The sequence below is a fragment of the Sphaerodactylus townsendi genome, linkage group LG10 (genome assembly GCF_021028975.2).
Source record: "Sphaerodactylus townsendi isolate TG3544 linkage group LG10, MPM_Stown_v2.3, whole genome shotgun sequence".
NCBI lineage: Eukaryota > Metazoa > Chordata > Lepidosauria > Squamata > Sphaerodactylidae > Sphaerodactylus > Sphaerodactylus townsendi.
The window spans coordinates 69,520,699-69,546,789 of record NC_059434.1 but is presented as its reverse complement, the minus strand read 5'-3'; the positions used below and the strand labels follow the sequence as shown (position 1 = coordinate 69,546,789).

Genomic DNA, 26,091 nt, shown 5'->3' with positions numbered 1-26,091 from the left:
AATACGAATAATAATAAATACAATTTTAAAACATCATAAATAGACTAAAACTTATAAAAGCAGCGAAAACTAATACAAACATTAGCGATTTAAATGCAAAATAAATATAGGGCATAGGTGTAGGGGTGGCCCGGTGCCTAATATTAAAGTCTTCCACCCCCAGGGAGAAACGGTGGGGTCTAGATAGATATTATAGGCCCAGATGTAGAGGCAGTAGGAAGGGCCAGTGAAAGGGGCCAGCGGAATAGCCAGTATGGAAGGGAGCCAGCAGGAAGGGAGGCACCATCAGCGGCCTGGACTCTCCAAAGGCCCGGCGGAACAGCACTCCGTCTTGCAGGCCCTGCGGAACTCACCAAGGTCCCGCAGGGAGCCCGAACAGCTGGTGGGAGAGCGTTCCACCAGGCCGGGGCCAGGGCTGTAAAGGCCCTGGCCCGTGTGGAGGCCAGCCGCATCATCGAGGGGCCGGGGACCACCAGTAGATTGGCCTCTACCGAACGAAGAGGCCGTGTGGGAACATATGGGGTGATGCGGTCTCGAAGATACGAGGGTCCCAGGCCTGCAGGAGACTCAAAGGGGCTTACAATCTCCTTGCCCTTCCCCCCTCACAACAAACACCCTGTGAGGTCGGTGGGGCTGAGAGAGCTCCGAGAAGCTGTGACTAGCCCAAGGTCACCCAGCTGGCATGTGTGGGAGTGCACAGGCTAATCTGAATTCCCCAGATAAGCCTCCACAGCTCAGGCGGCAGAGCTGGGAATCAAACCCAATTCCTCCAGATTAGATACATGAGCTCTTAACCTCCTACGCCACTGCTGCTCCTCAGTGTTAAGATTACAACCAGTTCTCTGAACTAGACAAAAAAAATTAGCTACCGGTTCTACCGAACTGGTGCGAATAGGCTGAATCCCACCACTGGTTTTAATGCAAATTTACAAAGAGAAGAAGTTAGCTTGCCAGCCTCTGTGCAGCAACCCTGGACTTCCTTAATGATCTCCCATCCAAATACTAACCAAGACTGACTCTACTTAGCTTTCATTATGTGACAAGATCAGGGATGCCTGGGCTACCAAGGGCAGTGAGGCATTTTTATAAGTATGATTATGTGGACTCCACTTTGAAACACAGAAATCTAATTCACCTGGTAATCAGCAGGTCCAGGAGTAGTAAAAGCTTCTCTCTTCACTAAATATAGGAGCCGAGGAACTGAAGAACCAAATGCATCGTTCTTCTTTTTCCCCAAAGCAGCTTTTTTATGGCATTCTCTGGATATGCTGAAATTGAGGATATTATAGAATGCAGGACCTACACAGAACAACAGGGAAATTTTGTAAGCCTAGAAGATACCCTTTAATTATTTTTCTTTTTGTAAACTATAAACAGTAGAAATTGTAGGGGGAGGGGGGAAACATTATAACAAAGCCAAAGTGTAGGAGGACACAAATACGTGCATATGGCAGCTTCTAATCGTGACATCGTTGCTTCGCAGACATATGCCTCAAAACAAAAAAGGAAAAAAGACACGTGTGGGATTGCTAGGCAAAACAAATTTTATTCATCTACGTTTTACATGGAAATTACACTTGAATGAGCAGTTAAGCAGAGGATACCTCCATGGGAAATTTTCAGAGAATCTCTGCTGCAGCACACAAAATGGTGGGCTCAAACGGCAAAAGTGAAAGCAAGAGCTTTGGGCGGGAGGAATAAAGCATTTCCTGTCTGCTTTTGTTTGTTCAGCAGGCAGGAAATGTCTTCAACCCAGGTTGGAAGAAAAACATTGCAAGTTTAGTGATTTTTGAAAACCTGGATTGAGAAAAATAACATGTTTTGAAGACGTTTTGAGGGAAAATGCTGTGTGAACCTCTTCCCAAAACAGTTCCGAAAATGTCCTAAGGGCGTTTTATTTCTGCTGTGCGGAAACCATAAATGACATTTCTGTTTTACACCCCAAAAATTATGACACAATGCTCTAGAAATTTATGTCATTATCAGTGGTGGGATCCAAAAATTTTAGTAACAGGTTCCCATGGTGGTGGGATTCAAACTGTCGCGTAGCGCCAATGGGGCTGGGTGGGGCATGACGGGGGCATGGCTGGGCATTCCGGGGGCGGGGCATTCCTGGGTGGGGCTGTAGCAAGGACGCAGCCACTGCACTGGTCCTTGGGCGGGAAACGAATGCACGCAGGCGCAGGCTGCCACGCACGCCGGTGTACCTCCTGCTAGACTGCTTCAAGTTCTGCGCGCTACTGCTGAGAGGAGGGGCGTAACTAAGGCAAAAATCATGTGGCAAAATCACCAATTAGTAACCCCCTCTCGGCACACACAAATAATTAGTAATCTACTCTTGGGAATCTGTGAGAACCTGCTGGATCCCACCTCTGGTCATTATGGTGAAAACCACAGTGGTCAGGGAATTCCTAGAGCATCATGATATCATGTCCAAGTAAGTAATACCACAACATCACTGCTGTTCACCCCGCAGTGGCTCCCACTGGTTGCCAGCACTTGGCAGTCTATGACCTTTAGCATGCCTGCCCATCAATGCAGAACAAAGATACAGACTTAAAGAAAATACAAAGAGTATCTAGTGGGGTTCAAGAGAAATATATTATCAGTTAATATGAAATATTTTGAAAAGGGATTTCCTTTCTTGAGTGGTTCCTGTTCTATGGAGTATTTTACATTTTTTTAATTAGACAGATAAACATAAGCTGTCACTTGTCTAGATTCTGGTCTCTGTCTCCCATGCTTTCTCTGTACTACATATTTTGGCATTTTACCATATAACTTCATTAATATAAAAAACGACTTCCAAAGAATTACCACCTAGCAGCATTAAAACTGGAAGAAAGAAACATTTGTTTTCACTACTAGCACAGAAACATTGCAACCACTCCAGTTGGTAACTGAGATACATGTCCTTCAGAAAAAAACCTCTTCTTTCAACAGATAGAGGACATGATAAAATGGGATGCTCAGCGAAAAGGGCTTCAGCTGAAGATAAATGGTACCCCACACACCCTGTAGATTAGGGAACGAAAGAAAAGGCTTGCAGTCAAGGGCAGAAAACGAGGAATGGAGGCAACAGAAAGAAAATGCACTGAAAGCAACTTTTCAAGGTAGGTATCTTAAAAAAATGCAAAAGTCATTGAACACTATGCTCTTTAGTGATGCATTTCAAGTTATTTGCATGTCCTTGCTCACAGAGCCTTTCTGAAATAAAGGCAACTTTAAAAGGCACTAAACTGGGAAGTCAAATCCCTTAAGATCTTAGAACATTAAAAAAAACCCTTTGTAGTATTTCTATCCTCAAGTAACTGCAACTATCCTCAAGTAACTGCAACTATCCTATTTGTTAGCACTACAAGCCTCACTCACAAATAGCACTCTTGGGGGCACCATAATAGATACTATTTGTCTTAGGCAGTGACTGTCATATTACAGTTTTGATGGCCTCTGAAATCTCGGTATAACCACATATGAACACATGAAGCGGCCTTATACTGGATCAGATCCATCAAGGCCAGTACTGTCTACTCAGACTGGCAGTGGCTCTCCGGGGTCTCAGGAAGAGGTTCCTCATATCATCTACGGCCAGATTTTTTAACTGGAGATGCCAAGAGTTGAACCTGTCACCTTCAGCATTCAAAGCAGGAGCTCTACCACTGAGCCACAGCTCCTCCCTCAACCACCTCCTAGTCGTATACAGGGGGACAAGTGTGTGCTGCACAACGAGACATCTCTTCCAGGCAATTAAACCACAGTCCCCTCTCTACCCACCACCTGGGATCCCAGCCTCCCTTGCCCCCCTCCCTATCCACCCATGAATTTAACACTGGATATATAGAGATTAATTGAAAACCTGGTGTTTTTCTCAGCCTGTAATCTTCAGTAAATCGAACAGAAGTATGACCAAATGGGATATTTTTAGTTGCTTTCTTCAAGGACTCAAGAGCGGAACGTGTCTCATTATATGTGCCAGGAGCTGGGGTGGATGATTTCACAGATGTAAATCTCTGTGGAAACAAAATAAATCAGTATCAGGCAACTGAGTGAAATTCATGGGCAGAAAGAGTCTCATTTAGATAGAACAAGAACTTTTTTTTCCTGTATCAATAATATATGAAACTATGCTACATTAGGCCACTAGGCCACCCAGCCCTTTCCACTCTGGCCAAGACTTACGCATAGACTTTTTGCAGCTATGCCACTTATGAGGATTTTCACTGGAAATAATCAATGACCGAATGAGGAATGGTCAGTGACTGAATGTGAAATAAGATCTATACTATGATCTTTGGTCCATCCCTGAAAATTAAAGTAATATGAGTGTATGGTATACATTGTTTTAAGAGTCAGCAAGGTGTGGAAAAGCAGGATAAAAATACACTATAAATAATACGATACCTCAGTAATTGAAAGAAAGGGAGCAACTTCATGTCTATCTTGTGATGTGCCCTCTGCCTTTTGAAACTGACTTTTTATATCATATTGTCCAGGACCTGGAATACCCTGTAAAACAGGAGAGACCAACATGAATTTTAAAATAACATGAACACCAGACAACTATTCACCAACCGTGAACTTTTCAATGTTGCAACAAGGTCTCCTGATTTAAAACACAGTCCTAATCTGAAATTTAACAACAAAAATAAATTTGAAAAACTAAATACAAGAGATTCCTGAATTACCTTGAACCATAACTATTTCTCTGGCGGATTCCGCATGGGCCAAAAACGGCAGCGTGAAACCAGTGTGAAAATGGTGTAAACCCTTTTACACCGTTTTCACACCATTTTCACACGCTGTTTTTGTCCCATGCGGAATCAGCTTCTGTTTTTAGTATCTATAAATCAAAATTCTTCATGTAAGGCTTGTTAACACCACAAGACTAGCAATAATGTCAAGTCTGAAAGCATGGCTTAAAAATGGAATGAGTCTTGTATGAATCAACTCATTATTTCAAGAAATTACCTTAGAGGTTCAGACATCTTTTGAGAAGATATGAAAAGATGCCATTAAATAACGGGATTTTACAATTTTCAAAAAGGGACCTTTCCCACAGATACCTCCATCTTTGGATCTTAGATTACTGGATATATCAGAAATGGCCTTTTCAGTGGTGTCACCCCAGGAAAATTCATTTGGTGCCCTCTTTACTAAATTTTAGATGCCAAGTTTAATCGGTCTTATTTGCTCAAGCCTTTAGTACACCTTATGATAATTTGACCAAAACTGTTTTATGGGCATATATAATTTTCATTTTAGAGGTACTCTCTGCCTGTTAAGAATTGTTTATTGCTACTATATTTCTTTTTAATGTTCAGTTTGCTGAAGACTGGTTCAGTGTAAATGCAGGCTTTAAAAATAATCTTTTTTGTTGTTGTTCAAATGATTAAGATAGAACCTGTTCATATAGAATGCAAGGTACACAATAGCGTGCCTAATTGGTGATCAGGATGCCAAATTGGTGATCAGGAAGCAAACAGGCAGGGACATGAAGCTTTGGATGTCAACCACGGGGAAAAAGAAATGGTCACCTCTGCATCAATCAACCTTATAGTTCATAAACACCATCATTAGGCCTTGTCATAAATTTAAAGTGATAGCCTGTTTCCTAAAATGTCATTCAAGTATCAACAACAACACAGGGAGAGTTCCATATAAAATGCTTACAAGTTCTTCCGCTATTCCAAAAATAAAAGGAAGAGATTGAGATTGCACCTTTGCATTTCAGAGTTATCAGACGAATTGCTCTCAGCGATGCCAGATGGGAAGGCAGAATCTTGTTCACATTTGTGAATCATCTTTTGGATCACGTTCTTGATTGGTCAATACTGATCAGGGGATCAGAAGTCCAGTTTCCTAAAAAAGTTAGCCTATAACCATCTGGTACAAGTTTTTCCAAGTCTGGTCCAATAATGCCTTTAGGAATGGTAGTGGCCCCAGGACCATCTCGCTGCATTTCCTACCTGTTGCTTTGCTAATTATGCTGATTTGGAGAGATTGTAACCTGCTTGCCTTCACACATGTGTGTTAGAAGCTTGATTTTGTTATCTTATTGTACCACTTGTCCTTTGCCTTATGCTCAAGCCTGAACCTTCCCTTTGATCTTGTCTATAAGGCCTGTTGCTTTTATTGGTATGTTCTACTGCATGTCTAAGAGTCCAAACCTATTTTCAGTCAAACTATCAGAAGGAGATTTATTCCAAGGTTTGGAGGTAGGAGAATCAAATCATCCGGGCAAGGCTGTGGTAGCTTGGAAAGCCCAGTCTTTGACACATGGTTTTCAATATGTTTCAAAACTCTAAAGGCTGAAGAACTCATAAAAATGTATCTCATTAAGCATGCATGCTCTTATTCAATGAAGTACCATAAAACAAATTTAAATGCACTGTAAAATAAATGCTTATTAACCTAAAGTGTATTCAATATGGATCTTATCTCAACTGAGCTTTTTGCTAAATGACTAGCACACCATAGCACTAATAAGGGAAAATAGGGCTCTCATAGCAGAAGGTTTCCCTGGAATTAATGATGGAGCCACAGATGTAGGAAATACATTTAGCAACCAATTTCTAATGCTTGATTGGCTAGTGCATAGCGCATTTCTTCCATCTTACAATACAGCAACAATTTTTTATTGGCAGCACTAATTTACATAATTGCAGCATAAATTTTAGTTAACTCAAGACTCAGATTCATCCTGTATTTTAAACACAGGAAATAAAGCCCCTCTCTGTGGGTAATTAAATTTAAAAAGATTTTAATCAGCTAAACATGGTACAAAGTATGTTACCTAGCTAGAGACTGAAAAATAACTTGGAAAAAATCAATCAATAATATGCAAGAAATGGCATGCCTCAGATGCTATATTTGAATTATGAATGATTTATAAGAAAAAAATTAAAGGGTCGAGCTATACGTTAGTTGGAAAACGTGGCATCAATTGCACGGGCTTATGCTGGCAAATCAGATATCAGCATGCAGCCCAAGATTCTCCCTTAAGTATTTCCTTAAGTATTTTAAAGCTTAACATGAATAGCACCTTTCCAAACCATATTGAGAAGAAATACATTAAGGTTCTTCTGCCAGATGTTTGCTAGCACTGCTACATGCAGAGGTGGGACAAATTATGCTCCTGCCTGGTGTCTCAATGGCTGCTCTGGCTGTGGGATTTTGGACAGAAGGGATGTAGCTACTGGCATATTTATAGTACTAAAGTAACTGCAGACGGTACAGAAGAGGTTATAAATATTCATAAAGAAATTAGCATCAAAGTAAGATTAATTCTAAGAGATCTCACCTACTGAAAATTCCATCAGCAGATAAATATTTTATACGTCTTAAAAAGTCTATCTCAGATTTCACTAATGTAAGATGATTACTATTAACCTTTCACAGTTGTACTGTCCTTCCTCCTCCCATTTAAATCCATCTCAAAACTTACTGATAACATATCATTAACACTACACCACTGGAACTGTTGGTAGCTTCTGAGGAGCCCTAAGCTACTTGAAAACAGTGACCAGAATGTTATCCAATGTAGCAAATACCTGAATTGTAGAAAGTTGCTCAGAAAAGTCAGTACAGTCAGAGTCAATTTCAAAAAGAGACATTTCTCAAAAATTACTCACATTTCAAGAAATGTAAGGCCCTTTAGGGACCTTAAAAACATGGGTTGGGTCCAAATTTAGCTTCTGCTCACGAAGGAATCTTTCTTTCAAGAAGTCTTCACCCAGCAGGAGTTATTTCAAAAATGGAAAATTCTCCACTAGAAGAAGAGCCCCTTTGAAACTATCTATAGCATTTTAAACCACAATAGTGGCTAAAATAAAATGAACACAACACCCTTGGTGGGGGGGAAATCACAGTCCACAAAGATAGCAGTGCTGCATTACTATAGCAAAATGACAGTCATTTTCTCTCAGGGAAGCGTAAGAGGTATACTCTAAGAGACAATTGTGATAGAGAATAAATCTGCCCTGATGACTCCAGTTTCTTGTAGATGCAGTTTTTACTGCCCCCCAATGTTCTTGTGCTTTTATTCATCCCATAGAACTCAATGGGAACCACTCACACTCAAGCCTGACCACTGAACAGCATATTGTGCAACTGATAGTTAATAAGTTCCGGACAGAAAAAAGAAAGTACCTTTTTCCATGTAAAGCATGATTAATTTGTAGAATTAATCCCCACTAGACAATTAAGATTAGACAAAGTCATGCAAGCAAAACCATCAATAACATTAGTTCCCAAGAACTTAGTGAAATGTCCATCAGCAGAACTGTCAAGCAAGGGGCAAACAATATGGGATGGCCAGAACCACTATGCCCTGTCTGTGCGCCTGCTAGAGGAACTAGGTTGTTCAGTGCTCATGGCAAAAAGAACTAGACATCAAATCTGATCCAGGAAGGCATTTATATTTATATAACTCTACTATGGGGATTAACAACTTGAAGTCCTGGTAATAATTCTGTTCCTCATCATGGAAAGACATGAGAGAAACAAGGGCTAACGTTACAGTCCATATTTGGATCTTAGTAAGGAAGAAAGCATCCCTCGGTGAACAGAAATTATCTTCATATAAAACCAACCAGGGATCTCAAACTTAAATTTTCTGAGGACCCATAAAAAAATCAGTCAAATCTACTGAATGTCTGACAAAATATAATAACCATTTTAACTGACCACACATGTGAACCACTGCTGAAACAAGTTTGCCTGCATAATTCACTTGGTGTGGTCAGCTAAAATGGTTGTAATGTCCTATTTTCAAAATCATCCGTGAACAGACAATGCAAGAAGATGATTCTCTGAGAACACAGGAGGGAGAATAGGCAAGCCCAGAAGGGAAGTCAGCTTTAGAAGTAAGAACAGAACTTATACACTGCAGTGTTACTAACTTCTTATATATAACAATGCTCATGCAAGATATACAACAGCCAATAATGCAAGCAGCAATTGAAAATGACCTGAAACTTGGAGACATGAAAGCATGTTCGCACGGAAAAATACCTTTAATTAACCAAGAGAAAACTGCCATGCAAAAGTTATGATGTGCCTCTGGGAACACCTATCATTGTACCACAAAACAATCGTTTGAATTAGCTATAACTTGAAGCATTCACCTTAATGGTGGCCTCAATGTTTTATTTTTCAAGTAAGTTTATTTTGTCCGCTATGCAGCTGGCAACAAATGTTCCCAATATGTTTTTAGCTTCAGGGAAAGCCGTTCTATGTTCAGCATTATTTTACAGTGATTCAAGGAAACACGGTAGTATTTCTGAAATATCATATCCATTGCAGCAAAATCATGGTAGCATAAAGAACTTTCCAGCAGCTCATCGTTCTACTTCTGCTCAGTAATTCTATATTATTTTCCCCAGTTCAACATGACAGGTAAATGATCAATTGTTACACAGGGAAATGGGTGATTTTATTAAGGCCCCCGATGGAAAGCCAACCCCTAGAGAAAATATCACTAAGATACTATTATTATCAGGCCATAAATGGAAGGGTAAGAACATATTGATCTGAACTGGATAGTCCCAGGCTAGACTGATTTCATCAGATCTCAGAAGCTAAGGAGGGTCGTCCTTGGTAAGTATTTGCATGGGCAACCTCCAGGGAACACCTGTAGAGGCAGGCAAGGGCAAACTACCTCCAAATGTCTCTTGCCTTGAAAACCTACAAGGTCGACAAAAGTCCGTTGTGACTGACCACGCCCACACACATACAAACTGAATTCGTCACACAGAAATGGGAATATCTGCAACTCTTGTTGGAACACCAATGAATTCTACAACTCTTTCCAAACCACTTCCAAAATCTATTGAATATTTTTTTTTCATAAGAATGAGTACGTACATCAAAAACTGAAATATGGGTTGGCTAGATCAGATATCACCGTGAATTTGTGGGGTGGTCTATTTAAAAAATAGATATGGTCCATCAGAACTAAAGCTCCTAATAGAATTATGCCTCAAGGAACTGAAATCTTTGGTATCTCCAGTTAAAAGGATCACAAGCAACTGAGCTAGGTCCTGAAAAACTACTGCTATTCAGAGTGTGCACAACACCAAGCTGGAAAGAACAAAGACATGCTGCAATATATAAGAATAATTCAGATACTCAGTCATTCAAGCACCCATACCCTTTCACACAATACATTATCTAATTCCAACATAGGAAAGACAGTAAAACATTCATATTTTCTGTTAAATGAAATACAAGCACTTTTGTTGGCTTCCTTCATCATTTATAGGTCTGGAATATATTTTAATCAACTGAAATAACAGTGAAAGACAATAATAAAAGCCAAGTGTTCCACCTTCCACAAGACAAACAATGAATACTAGTTTTTACATGCCAAGTGGTAGTGGTCATTAAATAAATCACCTCCACTATGAAATATTAAGCATGTATTTTTATTGTCCTGTTAATTTGCTGTATCTGCAACTTCATAAGTGAGTGCTTTATTCATTCTGGAGTGTATTATTTTTGACAATTATGGTAATTGTATTCTGTATTAAATGGATTCAACCTATTCCAATCACAAGAGATATTTACCTTCTTCTCAGATTCTGAAAGTGTAGGAGCTCTAGAACATGGTCATTTATTAACAAGATGAGGAAAAGAGTATCCAACTTTTATCATTTCTGTATACTATTGGAGGTAACCAAAACCTGATTGCTTTGGGAACATCCTAGTTTAGGCCATGTTTTAAAATCAAAGTATCAAACAGTCATTATTCTTTGCAGATGCTAAACAGATCACTAGGTACCCTGGATATATCTAATGAAGCTGGATATCAAGCACAAAAACCAAACAAAACCTCATGTTAGAATCACATGGAAGAGGCCCCCATGTTAGAACCACATGGAAGAGACCCCCAAGGTCCATCAAGTCCAACCCCCTGCCAGGCAGGAACACATAATAAAAGCACTCCTCACAGATGGCCATCCAGCCTCTTTTTAAAAACCTCCAAAGGAGACTCCACCACATTCCGAGGTAGTGCATTCCACTGTCGAACAGCCCTTACTGTCAGGAAGTGTTTCCTGACGTTTAGGTGGAATCTCTTTTCCTTCACCTTCAACCCATTATTCCTGGTCCTAGTCTCAGGAGCAGCAGAAAACAAGCTTGCTCCCTCACCAACATGACATCCCTTCAAATATCTAAACATGGCTATCATGTCACCTCTTAACCTTCTCTTCACCAAACTAAACATACCCAACTCCCTAAGTCTCTCCTTGCAGGGCATGTTGATTGAGCCTATTAGATTCTAGAACATTCTAGAGCAACATATGGTGCTTTTCAGGACTGGGATTTAATGTGACACCATACAAAGTTAGTGGCCACCTCTTTGCTGTCATCCTATCTCCCGAATTGTACCACTGTAGCTTTTTCTAACTTAGACAGGATCAAAGAAAGACAAATATATCTTTATCCATTAAACTTCTGCAGACCACATTTCTGCCAAGAGGCAGCATTCACATGGTGCACAATCAACCCTCAAAATGACAGACATCAAGAGGAAAGACTGCGAGGTCACAACCTAGCACACAGTTACATGCACTCAAATGTCACTGAAATCAAATGACACTTCAGCAGGCCTTACTTACACCTCTGTGGATTAAGACCACAGGGTACAGGTGATGTTCTGCTCAAATCAAAACAAATCCATCACAGTACTGAGGCTTAAAAGGAGAGAGAAATGTCGGCAGCAGAGGCAAAAAAATACCTCTTCAATCTGATTCCTAAAACTGAGCTATTCTTTCCAATCAGCGCTCTAGGATATGTTCCCTTGAAGGATCTGGCATGCTATGATACGTTACCTAATTTTGAAGGGGGAAAAAAATCACTCATACGCAAACCATTTTGGAAGCTACATGTACTAATACGGTGAATCAAAGTTTTCCTTGTCATTTTTGCTTGTTACCCTCAATGTAGAAGGAACACCTGGAATTTCATTACTATTTAATAAATTACACCACATCAGAGAAGCTGGCGTCTTCTTTCTGGGTGTATGGATTCTAGGCCGCCTCAGACAGACTGCTACTTAGCCTCAGCTCATAAAAATCACAGTTGTGAAATTGACTTTGCTGCAAATTAACAACCCTCAAACTGTCCACTCGTGGGGAATCATAGCTGTACAACACAATTGGTTTTTCACAGTTAAGCTCATGCATACGGCATATGTTGCCTGGGTCCTGAACAATATTGTTTTTTTACGGCATGGTATTATGGCAAATGCTTAAGCTTTGACGGTTCACCTAGTGATCAATACAAGCCGTTGCATTGATTCTATTTGATCTTTTGCTGCTACTGGTAACTTTATCATCAAAGTATTGAAGTCATAAAAAGACAGCCTGGAATCATACGAAGAAGAAGCCGAAAATGCTTGTTCATTAATTCTTCAGAGAGATCTAAACATGTTCTCTGTCTTTTTAACATAGGTAAGGCCAGAGGTGGGATCCAGCAGGTTCTCACAGGTTCCCAAGAGTAGGTTACTAATTATTTGTGTGTGCCGAGAGGGGGTTACTAATTGGTGATTTTGCCTAACGCGATTTTTTGCCTTGAAGCCATGCCCCTCCTCCCTCAGCAGTAGCGCAAGCAGAACTTGAAGCAGTCTAGCAGTGAGGCGTGCACCGGGCGCGGCGTCGCAGCCTGCGCCTGGGCGCATTCGCTTTCTCGCCGCCCGCGATCGGGCGCAGCGGCTGCGTCCTTGCCACAGCCCCGCCCAGGAATGCCTGGCCACGGCCCCGTCATGTCCCACCCAGCCCCATTGGCACTATGCCACAGTTTGAATCCCATCACCGTGGGAACCTGTTACTAAAATTTTTGGATCCCACCACTGGTTAAGGCTACTTATAAGTGTGAGGCAAGATGCATTTACCCAAAGGGAAGACATCCGTGAATGTAAGAGTATCTCCCTTAATAGGTTAGATGGGGGGAAACTCTTTTGTTTTATAATACTATGTATAACTGCAACTTGTGAGCAAATTTAAGACAGCCCACTTTTTCTTGACCTCATTTGCATGGGGGGACCCCCTCCAGTTTTTAGATAAATAAATTTTATTTGTATTAGTTTATCTATCAGCATGGTGATTCTCTCTCCCAACTGCCTGCAACGTTGGTCCTGTGCCCACTGTGATTTCTATCCAGTACTGAGAAGGAGATGCAGGAAAACCTATTTATTTAAAGTACAGAATTTAAGACCACAAAGAGCTTGTTTGTAAACAGACCACATATCTGAAGCCGATATCAAATGCTTTCAGATGTAAAAACAAATCAGGCTTCAAATACCATACGCTCTAAGCTGTAAACTATCAAACAGTAGCAGTGTCAGTCACATGCATATTTTCCTTTACTTCTGAAGAGGTCAGAATGAAATACATAGTTTTTTTAAAAAAAAATTCTGGCAATCTAAAAAGTCAGACTAAAATATACAGGCATCACCAAGGTCACCCAGAAATCTTCACCAAATACTGCTGTATATTGGACATCAAATATTAAAACAAAAGACAGTCAGACGTCTAATGACAGCATCACATATCAAATATTCAGCAGGTGGGCACCAAAGAGGGGGGCTTGCCCCCCAATCTCCACGTGGAGTTCAGAGCAGAGTAGGGCCTTGACACTCCTGAACTCCACATAGAGATCAGGGGTGGGGTGGGCCAGCTGCCCCCACTACTGAACCCCATGTGGAGATGGGGAGCAGGATGAGCTCAGCTGACCCAGCTACAGTCTCCACTTGAAGACTGGAGGTGGAGTGAGCCCTGCTCACCAGCACTCAACTGTGTCCCCTGCCTTGAACTCCCTGGCTCATGACATTTTATAATGCTATGCCCCTGAACGAGGGCTTGAACTCAGAGAACTCAATCAACAGTCAGAGGGGGCGGGGAGAAAAATTCTGACTTGAATCCATCAGCCCCAACCACCTTCCAGCTAATAGTTAACAGACAAGGATACACTGGAGATCTGTTCACAGACCTTCCAGCATCTAGCTTGCTCTGACCCTGTGGAGTGTGGGACAGAAATGGAAGAGAAAGTCTGTGTAAAGTGCTGTCAAGTCACAGCTGACTTATGGCAACCCTAGCAAGGGGCTTTCCAGGCAAGTGAGAAGCAGAGGTGGTTTGTCACTGTCTTCCTCTGCATAGTCATGTGACAGGTTCGTGCTATACCATGCCGCCTACCCTCCCAAAGAAGAGAATACAAATGAGCAAAACTAGCCAGTAATTTGTAACCCATGGGACACTTCTGGACTGGGAAGACCTGGTAGTAATATAAAAAGCATTTGGCCTTCTGCCTTGTCAGCTACTCTTCAAGAGCAAGGCCAAGTTCCCAATTCCAGCAGGGTTGGAAAAGTCCTTTCCTTGGTTCTGATTTGAATGTAACCCCCACCCAATACATACACATACACACACAGTCTGACATTTTTAAAGTGCGGCCACGGGGCCAGGGGCAACATATCCCAATAAAGGCCGTTTTCCCACTTTAAAAAATGACGTCGGTTTCATCCGGCGTGGACCTTTTCAGCAGCGCCAGAAATGACGAGCGCTGAGGGGGCGCGAGAGCAGCAGAGTCGGGGCTGCTGCATTGTTGCCGCCCCTGTAGTGGGGAGTGCCGCTGGACCCCGCGCTACTTGGCAAGAGTAGCGCGCAGCAAACGGTGAGTGGGGAAAGGCCCATTAATAGGTTCTCTTAATGTAAATATATCCATTTTATTTTGAGAACGATCTACAATAATTTTTTACCCAGCACCTAATTTTACACATACACTTTTTTCTGTAAACAATCTTGGCCCGTCTTTGTTTAGCTACGGTTTGTGGGAACATGTGGCTAGATACCTCCCTCCTTCCCTATAACAGTGAGGCATTCTGTTTGGAGAAGGGGAGAGTAACTGGCTTCCCAAGCAGAGAAGAGCTGATCCTCTGAACTAGTCTGATAATGTTAGCAATGGAAATTAAATTTCTAGAGGGTGACAAGCCTGAAAAATCACAACTGCATAATCAGCAACCTACAAAATACATGCAGGTGAAAACAGGAGCTGGGGGGGGGGGGAAATAAACTGCGTTAATAGAAAGAATGATTCTGCAATTTTATTTCAGCAGAAGGCAGCCCATTTACTTCTCACAAAATACCTGTTGTTGGTGTGTGTTTTTTCTTCAAATTACTATCTATAAATTATTGCCTTGGTAAATCTTATCCCCAGGAATATACTTCATTGTTAGTAAGTCATAAAACTCATACAAATGTAAAGCATTAAAAAATATTTAGGTAAGGAAAAGCTTTTTCTTTGTTGAACTCCCTGAAAAAGAACGAAGAGTAACGACGGAGATAAATGCGGACTGGTCATGTGTGATTTTTGACATTATAACCGGTTACGGCTATTCTGAGCTTATATGTTTTCTCGTATATTGCCGTTTCAAACTGTTCCATCCTCATGTTCTCGGCTGACAATATAACACAAGATGACATTTTCAAAAAGTTGCAGATGCCAACAATAGCTCTAAATGTCACCATAACTTTAAAAGGTACATTCAGAAAAGCTATTCCAGCATTCAGCTGTACAACTGCGCGCAGCAGCGAAACATGCTTTTAAGCTCTTTTCTCCCTAGTAGGGTTAACTCCATTTCGTGCTAATGTATGAGGAAAAACCTGTTATTTTTACTCCTTTACAGACAAGCAAAAGAGAAGCCAAACCCTGAAAATCACTATCATTAGTTAATTAACTTTCGCTGTAACAAGTGGTACATCACCATGACTCATGAACACAGTTTCCCCCTCCCCCATGTGAATTCTAATTCACCAATTTAAAAATTAATACTTTAAAAACAGCCTCATTACATAAAAGGCAGGAGTAATAATTAACGGCAGTATCGGAGGAGCTCAGCCACTTAAGAACATCTAACATGTTTATTCATGTCCAGTGGGATTCTGACTTTTGACATTTCACCCAGTTTGAAAAACAGGGCAGGGGGCAACCACTTGAGAAATACAACTCCCATCTCGATTCAAAGTATGGATGCAATAGTGCAATTCTTTGTTCAGTCCTTGGTTTTACTGATTATTTGACAGAATGACCAAAATGAAATTTTCAATTGCTAGAAATCTCCTATCCCCAAGTTATTCAACGGCAGTAAGCATGACAGTAAATGAATGCCCCTCCCACCAATAATGAAACAATTTACTTTCCATGGGAAAACAACTGTGACTTCGACAATAAATTGTGACTCTGCCTGTAACCAGAGGTGCCATGACCCTTGTGGCAAACATGTTCAATAGTGTCCAACTGCTGCAATTACCCGTGAGCCAAACACATGATCTGTTCACTGTAAGCAATCTACCATAAGTATTTGTCAAGCAACATTACAAGCGTGCAGTAGTTGGGTGTTGGTACAATGTTATGTGATTTTCTTGCAGTGGTTCAGTTTCACTTCCTTGCACTGTGGGTAATTTTTCATTGTGCAGTAGATGAGATGATTTACCAGGGTCATGGTTGGCTAAAATCCAGGAATTAAGTGACATGAGGGTGGAACTTTGTCATCCATAAGGCTGTGCAAATATGTACATGCGCGCAATAATGTTGATAATGCAGACTTAAACACCAAATATTAAAACTGCTTTTAAAGTAGTGCTTCTTTATAATCACTGACTGACTGATTCTTTTGCCCACAATTAATTTTAATTTTTTTTTAATTAACACATTTTTAGCTGCCTTTCATCCTTATGGAGCTCGAGGCAGCTTACAATTTATTTACGCGATTTGCTGCAAAGTGGAATCTTTGAGAAAAGTGCGGAGAAGGCGTTCCTCTGCACTTTGAGAGACTAAAACAGCCCTGTTCTGAACCATTTGAAGATGTAATAATTAAAAAAAACAGGTTCAAGCTCTTTATGAAAAGCCAAACTGATCAGCAAAAGAGTCACCTTCGTGACTGGTGAACAGACTATGAGCAAAACCTCCCATATTCGTAACAAAAAGATCTAACACAACTGAAGCGGAAAGCACCCAATAAAAATGAATCTCAACCTCTCTTAAAAAACCCATATCGTCCCACAAGACAGGAAAGTTTTAGACTGCTTTTGGAACCTTTGTTGATTCGAGTCTTTTGAACAGTGTGTACTCCATATTCAAAAGCTGATGAGGAACAAGTTTTTAAAAGGCAGCCTTTATTTGTGAGCGCCAACTTGTTCATTACACTGCAAAGCCTCATATGAAAGGAATCCACACCCTTTAAGAGCGCCTAAAATACTTTTATCGAGATTCTGCAATATGCAAGCTTATTGAAACACAATCAATCAGGGTAAAACTGGACGAGGTGTGAGAAATAAATGACTGATTTTTTGCCAAACTGAACGCCAGCTGAATCAAATCGTAGCAAAGGGTTCCTTCATCTCGTACAAAATAATTTCAAGGTGTTTTGGAAGTTGCACTTCCATCCTCATCAACTGCACACCTGAAAAACAAGCAGGCAGGCTAACAAACAAATGATCACACTTACTTCCTGTCATAATATTAGCGGTAGTAAGCTGCTTGCTGTCTGCGAGGTAACCCTGCATGTCCTGCTCAGGATGACTTTGCCTGTCCTCCAGGCACACCCAAAGGGCAGGGTACGCAATAACGGCCCATCTGTTCACTACTGGCAACTAGCAAACTTCTAATGAAGACAGATGTGGGTCACCTGGTGCAAACATGCTGCAGGGTGCTAATGAATCCTCCTAATGGTCACTACCTGCCATTTTTGACTGATTGATGATCAAAAGGGTTAGGCTTGAAAACCAAAGATGAGAACTACAGCCCATAATCAGTCTTACTACAACAACTCTTTTATGCTGACAGGCTTGCGCTTCCCTGGCATCCGAGGGTTGTTTCTTAACATTTCTATTACTACGTCTGAAGTATGCAAAATAACTCAACTATTTAAAAAAAAAGCTGTCCCCTGAATGCACAATATGTGTAATAGATGCAGTATAAACTTGCTGTATCTAAGTCTTATCCAGATATCCAATACCAAAAGCAAAATAGAGTGAAAAATCCCAAAGAATTATACCCAGTTCTTTGGTAGAGTTGTTTGGGATTCATTCATCCCACTATTTTGTGCATTTCTGCTGGTCACCAGCATCTCAGCAGCACATACAAAATTATCTTAATATTATTAATTAGAAAGACATAGTCCGAAAGTACATAGCAAACAAATATCCTGATTCCTTTGCCTATCATGGCATTACCTCCAGAAAACCCCTGGCGAAATAGGCAGGCTGTTTCCACACAGCCCAATAACAGCGCCCTAGGGACGGTAAAAACACCATCCCTGGGGCGCTGCTCACACAGCAAGGGGGCGAGGTTTTTCAAAAGCAGCGTCTTCTCGCTGGCGCGGTGCGAACCGCACCGGCTTGAGGGTGCCGCTTTTTGTGTCCCGTTTACTCACCTCTCCTTCCTGCGCAGCTCTGGAGGACTGGAGGGACACACCCACGCTTCCCTCCAACCCCTGGAGGTCGGAGGGCAGTGTGGACATGTCCCTCCAGCCCTCCAGAGCTGCCCAGGAAGGAGAGGTGAGTAAACAGAATGAACCTGAGGTGGCTCCATGTGGAGCCACCTCTCCGGTTTGTTGCAGCTTCGGGGCCGCCCGCACGGTACCATGCGAGCGGTCCGCGAGCCTCCTCCAGCATAATTAATGCCGGTGAAGAGCCATTTCTGCCGCCATGCAGAAACGGCCATAGATTCAAATCCCATAGCACCGGGGGGGGGGGGGTGTATAAGCTTTTAAGTGTTAAATCTCCCTTTGTCAAGATACTCTATGTGGCTACCCCTCTGAAACAATCTCCTGTAGAAAGACTACATCAAAAGCGCAAATCAAGATGTTGCAACATCATGCGCACAGTGCTGGCTCCGCTTTACAAATCCAGCCAGGCAGGTATTTAAGGCATCTCTCAGGACAAAAACAGACATGGTGATACATGCAACATAGGGGGCCATTTCAACACAGTCTCTATCAATCACAAATTTTTCTGCCAATTTCACTAAAGAAAAGCTAAGAACATAATTTCAGAGAAAAGTCAAGTTGGTCTGAAGAAGAAGAGCTAGATTTGAGTCCTATGAACTTAGCCCCAAAAACATTGGGATCCCTGCTTTTTTACAGGAGATGAAGGCTTCACTCAGAGATATTTCCAGTTTCCCCTATCACACATCTCAAAATACAACAAAGTGTCTTACAAAATCTATTCTAAAATAATCTGATAATATCTTCTTTTCGTTTATCTTGCTTTGGATATGTTTTGATTTCTGTGCTGCGTATTCGCCCAGTATTTCAATTCACATGTCTCAGTCTTATCCTAGATCCTAGTCTTATCCTCAGTCTTATCCTGATGACATGAAAATTTAACACACACACATCAAGATGTAGCCAAACAATGCCGCAATGAGAGTGCTGGGCTAGAATTAAAAAATGCTGATTCCACTATGCCGTAAAGCTTGTTGTGTGACCTCGCCATCTTTTCTTGCTTCCATCTATCCTTCCTGCACACTCTTGTACCTACATGTATCTGTTCCCAATCTTCATTTCTCCCTCCTTCCATATCTCAGCAGCCTCTTACCAGGAAAACTCTGGCTGAGATGGTGTGGGCTATGTCCAACTGTGCAGTGGGGAACTGCAAAGACTTGTAAGGGACACTCCGTTTCTCACTACTGCCTTCTTCCCACACTTTTCTTCTTTCCTTCTGGCAACTCCCATATCCTTTGACTGCTTCCTTATCACCCACCTGTTATTCATTTGCCTCACATATTCCAATTTATTTACAATCTTTTCTCCCTCCTTCCCCAAAGTCACTGATGTCATTCTCCTCTCCTACATTTTATCTTCACAATAACCCCGTAAACTAAGTTAGGCTGAAAATGTGTAACTGGCCCGAGGTGACCCAGGGAGCTTCCATGGCAGAGTAGTGACTAGGTCTCTCAGATCCTAGTCCCGTGGTGGCGAACCTTTGGCACTCCAGATGTTATGGACTGCAATTCCCATCAGCCAACTGGCCATGCTGGCAAGGGCTGATGGGAATTGTAGTCCGTAACATCTGGAGCGCCAAAGGTTTGCCACCACTGTCCTAGTCTGAAGCTCCACATTGGGTTTTATGGAGTGGCTACTGTTGAATAGTAACAAGAGGTCAAGTCTGGGTGAGTCGTGCAAACTACATGGCCCAGTGAATCCTCCCTCAAGGGCCAAAACAAACCAGGAAAGCACCTTGAATCTCTTCTTGCTTTCCACTGACAGAAAATCGTTTCTTGAAGGTTAGCAATACAGTTCAGAATCCAACATTCAGCTAAGAAGGGAACGGCTTTAAGAAGGCCACTAAAGGCATTCATTTATTAAGGCTGCAGGGACAGTTTTGGGGGATTTTTAACTATCCAATGTTTGTTTTTCTTTTACATTTCAGATTATTCTACAAACCTAAGGCATTTTTCAGGTTTGTATTGAGATCTGTCTTATCTGTTCATGGTTCCAGTCTCCAGACTTAAATATTCACAGATTTGGCCATGTCGAGATTAGACATATTGGAGACACATAGGTCACACGACTGGTTTACAACAAATAATATGAAAGTTAGTAAAAAAAAAAAAAAACCAAATAAAAGGGACAATACAATCAATCTTAACAACGGCTATCCTTTAAATAAACATGAGAAGATAAACAATTCCCAATCAAAGAAACAAACTTGGCTCCATATACAAGTGTGGTCTCTCTTTTAAAAGTTACTTTCATCATTAATCAAAAACAACAGAGAAAGCCATGTAAACCTCTTTGGGAATACATGCTGCATTCATGGCGCTGCCAACAAAGCTGTGTCCTGTGGCCTCCTTTCAGGCATTGTTGGGAGAACCTCCAAATATGACCTTCAGATCCAGGTAGGTCTACATGAGAAATTGAGATCTGTAATGTAGTCTGCTGCCAAACCATTTATGGCTTTGAAGGTCAATTCAAACCCTTCAAATTGGACCTGGAAATTCGCTGAATTTGAAATTACAATGCAGAAATGTGTCAAGTCATGCAGCCTTCAAATGCTCAGAGGCCTTGCTTCAAACAGATGGCAGCAGTATTCTTCTGTGATATTGTCAGAGCTCAGCATTGGTAATATTTCATTAAACATATGTCTGTTGCAGCTGTGTCTCTCTTGGCATGATAGGATACAAGGAGCCTCACCTATTAATTCATCTCAAATGTCTTCATGTGGAAACATACACATGGAACACAGAGAAGGGTTTTGGTACCTCATGAGCTACAAGAGAGTTGATCAACTGCTTGAAGTTGAGAGTGGGAAAAGATAACAAATTATTCTACGACAATAACATGAAGACACTAGTAATCGTTTTAATTTATTTGGTGTAGGGAAGATACCAGAATAAAAGACATAGGATTAAATGTAAGGCCAAAACGTAATCTAAATCAATAGCTCAATTAATTAGATAATAATGGAAACCATAATATGATATAGTACATACAATATAGTAGATATATGTAATAAAGAATTATATAGCAATATAGACTTTTCTACATTCTTCATTGCATCCAAACAGTGAGAAATATTAAAGCTGCAAAACAGAGTTCAGTTTTCAAACAATCTAATGTAAGAAATAGTCTAAGCAGCCTATAATTATATTGGGCTATAATTATAATTAGTCTATAATTTGCTCTATAGTATTCTTGGGTTACATGAAGTTTCAAGCAGAGTGAACCTAGCTCACCTGAACAACTAGGGTGACTTCCCCTACTACGCTTCTCATTTACTGTTTGAGCAGTGCGCCTCCTATCTGTCAGAATACTTAGAAAAGTAAGGGCATAGAACAGTGATGGCAAACCTTTTTGAGACCGAGTGCCCAAATTGCAACCCAAACCCCACTTATTTATCGCAAAGTGCCATCCTGGCAATTTAACCTGAATGCTGAGGTTTTGGTTTAGAAAAAAACTGGTTGGCTCCCTCTTCCTCCGCCCCACCCACTCGAGCAGGGGTCAGCCTGCTGTAGCCTCCAGAAAGTCCCACGCACACCACTCTGTGCCTCTCCAGCATCTCTGTCTCCTCTGCACACTCCCCCCTTGGGCAACAGCTACCCGGAGCACAGGCACCAGGCTCGCCAACCGAGTCCTCCGTGCTCACCGCGGTGCACGCACGTCCTGCTCAGTGGCCCAGGCCAGCCTAGATGTGTGTGTGGGGTGTGTGATTTTCCGCCCCCCAAATGACGAACTCTGTTTGCGCGTGCCCACACAGAGAGGGCTCCGAGTGCCACCTCTGGTACCCGTGCCATAGGTTCGCCATCACTGGCATAGAAAGGCATAAAGCTAACAGGAGCTCTGCATTATGAAACTTACATAATGCCAATAAAACATCCAAACAACTTCATGACAAAACCAAGGGAACTGCTTTGGGAAAACCTGACACAAGATTTCTCAGATTTCCATTTTTCAGAACATAAAGTGATACATTAAGATCATAGTGTGCAAAATTTGCAAAAGGTTATTTAATCTTTTACCTCATTCATGTGTGTGTGGTTTCTGAATGTGTGTGCATGTTCATAAATGTGGGTATCTATCTGTCTATATGGGCATTTAGATAAATTTCTTGTGCAACACCAATATATTTTCCATCCACAAAATCCTTTATATCTCAGGGTTTCAGTCGCATCATAAATTATTTTTAGGTACTGCAAAAAAATGTTGAATTGGCATTACCTTCTTTTCTGACTGTAATACCATTATTTCATGATACCGTGGAATGCAGAGGTCATATATTTTCAGACCTTCCTTCTTGATGTTGATATTCTCATAATACACAGCACTTTCCCTTTAGAAAAAAGTTTGGAGAGATTTATGAGTCATTACTTTTAAATGCATGAGCATCTACATATATATAGCGAAAGCTCTTCCATCCAACCCATTCTATGATTATATGAGAAACAGCTGCTCTTTTCAATAACAAACGAGAGGCTAGACCAGGGGTCTGCAACCTGCGGCTCTGGAGCCGCATGCGGCTCTTTCGTCCTTGTACTGCGGCTCCGTGTGGCTTGGGTCTTCTCAGCCTCCTTCGGAGAGTCACCCTAAGGGTTAATGGGAAAGAGTCCCTGTTCCTAGAGAGGCACAGTCCGAGACAGCTATCCCAAGCCACTTCTGGCTTTCCTGTCCCAGCTGCCTGGTTGGCTGATGACGGTGATGTAGCACTTCATGGATTTCATATAATTGTTTATACAAAGCGTAAAGGTAAAAAAACAATACATACAGTGTTATCTTCATTTTAAATGTAAAAAAGTATTTGGGCCCCAAGTGTTTCCTTTTCCATGGAAAACGGGTCCAAATGGCTCTTTGGGTGTTAAAGGTTGCTGACCCCTGGGCTAGACTGTGAAGGCTTAAACTTCGCAGTGCAGTAGTATGAGCTCAGAAGGATGCATGCAGTGGCTTGTTTCTTTCTCGTATCAACATTTCTGTGCCAGAGGTTAACCGTAACAAAAATATAGCTGAGGCTATCAGGACGCTGTATGCTCATTATACATGGAAAACAATGTTTCACATTGATTCAATACCTCCATTCCCATTCCACTAATTGATGAAGTCTTTCTCTTATCACAAGATAATTTAACAAAGGGAGTCACTGGATCCAAGCCACACATTTTAACCACAGATCTAATAGAACAACTTTGTGAGATAGTGATGTTTGTCAAAATTCCAGCACTTGATATTTTCAGAATTGTCTCGCCCAGGGATATTTAAATAACAACAGGTTTTAGAGGAAAAAGTATTTAAAAAGTATGATCTCCTATCAAATTCAGGATTCCAGTTCCTTAAGTTTTCTATCTACAGTACCTTAGAAAAGGATCACATTAGCACACATGCTCAGATAGCTGAATACAGTAAATCCATACAGAACCAAGGAAAATTAATTCAATTATTACTACTCTGCTTCACCACCTCCTAATCTAGTCATTATTTCTTCTAGTAGGAGTCCTTTAAAAATCTCTCTAGTACTATGGATTTGTATTATTAATTAAGGCTGCAATCCTTAAGAATACTTTCCTGAGACAAAATCCCACTGAATAAAACAGGATGTGCTTCCAAGCAGACCTGCCAAGAATTGCTCCCAAAAACCTTATTCAGCAACTTTAAGCATGACTTTTAAGTCTGTTACAGTACAATGTTATGCAGACTTACTCAAACAGCAAAATTGCATTGGCCTGCACTCTTAGGCCCCTTCCGCACATGCAAAATAATGCACTTTCAATCCACTTTCAATGCACTTTGGAACTATGCAAAATAGCAAAATAGCAAAAAAAAATGCAACTATGCAAAATAGCAAAAAAAATGCAAACAATTGTGAAAGTGGTTTGAAAGTGCATTATTCTGCATGTGTGGAAGAGGCCTTAGCCTTGCTACCTGATCCTCAAGCTGATGTAATTTAAAATTTAGAAGGAGTATGCCAGAGCATATTGAACTATCCCCACCATTACTTACCCCCAAATCCCTCAGATTATTTTTCCCCTGCTTGGACCAGATACTACAAATAAGCCAAGTTCAAAGGAGCTAGAGAAAGGACTGTGAGGTCAACAAGCAGCAGACAGGTCAAAGTTCATTACTCCTGCCAAAACAGGAAAGCCCCTACACTTCTGGTCTTCCACAAACTATGTAAAACAGAATTGTTCAGGAGGGCATTTTTATAAAGGCAACAAGGTTGAAGAACGTGCTTCAGTAACGGAAAAGGGACAGTGTGCATCACTATACATTATCTGTCTGCTGCATACATTATCTTGTTCTCACTACATTGTTATCTACTTATGTAATTCTGCTTTTTGGCATTGTTAACATATGCCTAATACTTATGCACTGTTTTCAGATTTCTGTAAACCTGGTCTTACTCCTTCACTTATCAGATTTCTCATTTTTATTAACAGGGCTGATTTACATTGCATAATCTGCCTTGGGTCTCAATGAGAAAAGCGTACTATAAATAACATTAAACAAACAAATAAACAACACACACAACCTTTTTGTATTCAATACCTCACCGACTTTAAAAGCGATTCTGGGAGATTCATGTTTTAAAAGATATGGGGGCTGCTGCCATCATAGGCAATTTGGCTGTCAGTTTGTCAAGAAAAATCAGAAGCGCATTTTCATATTGGCTCTTGTAAAAAGGCTTCATTTGCAACAACCAGCTAGTCAAAGGACAAGCCAGTGGCTGTTGTATGTTTTCCAGGTTGTGCAGTCGTTGCCTGGTAGTTTCAGCTACTGGTAGTTTTTGCCTGCATTTTCAGAGGCATGTCCCAGTCAGATGTGTTTCTCTCTGTGGCACAGTGTAGAGACAAGGTACTGCCTGATCCTATGAGCATCACTATTATGTAGTCATGCGCTCTGAACATAAAACACAACAACCAAGCCAAGAGATGCTGCCAAAACTTCTCTCTTTCTTTTTTTTTGCATTTTGCCTCTTTTGAAAGCATTTCAACATTTCCACTGTCATGCAACAAACCTTACCCTCTATTTTACATATGCTACTGCATATTTTAACTGAGGGGAAGAGGTGTGTAGATTTAAATGAGCTTGATCCCCCAAAACTTTATCAGGTTGCATACCACCTTAGTTTTTATCAAAACTATCCCCATATTTCCTTCTTGCATGCCTTCATATACTACTTCCAGTAATGAATGGTGATGATACGGAACCCAGAATATGGCTCAGAGGATAATTTTAATTTTAAAACAAGGAAATTACATACTGGTTTACATCATAGTCTGCAGGTCCAGGGCCCTCACGTGGTTTAAATTCATGTCTCTTTGCTGTCAGACTGCCAAAATGAGCTCCTTTATATTTGATGGTAACACAGGGATCATTCTGAAAGAAGGGAAAGGAGAGAGATGATACATTTAACTTATAACCCATACTTTCACTAATGTAGCTAAAGCAAGGATTTGAATACATGTCTCTCTAGGCTCAAGTTCAGTACTATCTGCTACACCAGACTGGAATTGATCAAAATATTGCATAGCTCAGATATGCAGGTATGCCTGTTAACTTTATACCACTTTGCCCATAAATATACCTTACAAGATGACATAAACTCA

At 41.1% G+C, this 26,091-nt stretch overlaps 1 protein-coding gene across 1 annotated transcript in view; it reads right to left on the bottom strand.

Moving 5' to 3' along the window:
• Positions 1-26,091, bottom strand: part of STPG2 (sperm tail PG-rich repeat containing 2) — a 255,436-nt gene that overhangs the window by 195,452 nt on the left and 33,893 nt on the right. The window contains exons 5-9 of the mRNA XM_048508808.1: positions 25,746-25,861; positions 22,715-22,826; positions 4,402-4,506; positions 3,857-4,010; positions 1,136-1,299 (exon numbers count right to left, since the gene is read on the bottom strand). Of these exons, the coding sequence (XP_048364765.1) occupies positions 1,136-1,299; positions 3,857-4,010; positions 4,402-4,506; positions 22,715-22,826; positions 25,746-25,861 (651 nt within the window). The remainder of the gene's footprint in view (positions 1-1,135; positions 1,300-3,856; positions 4,011-4,401; positions 4,507-22,714; positions 22,827-25,745; positions 25,862-26,091) is intronic.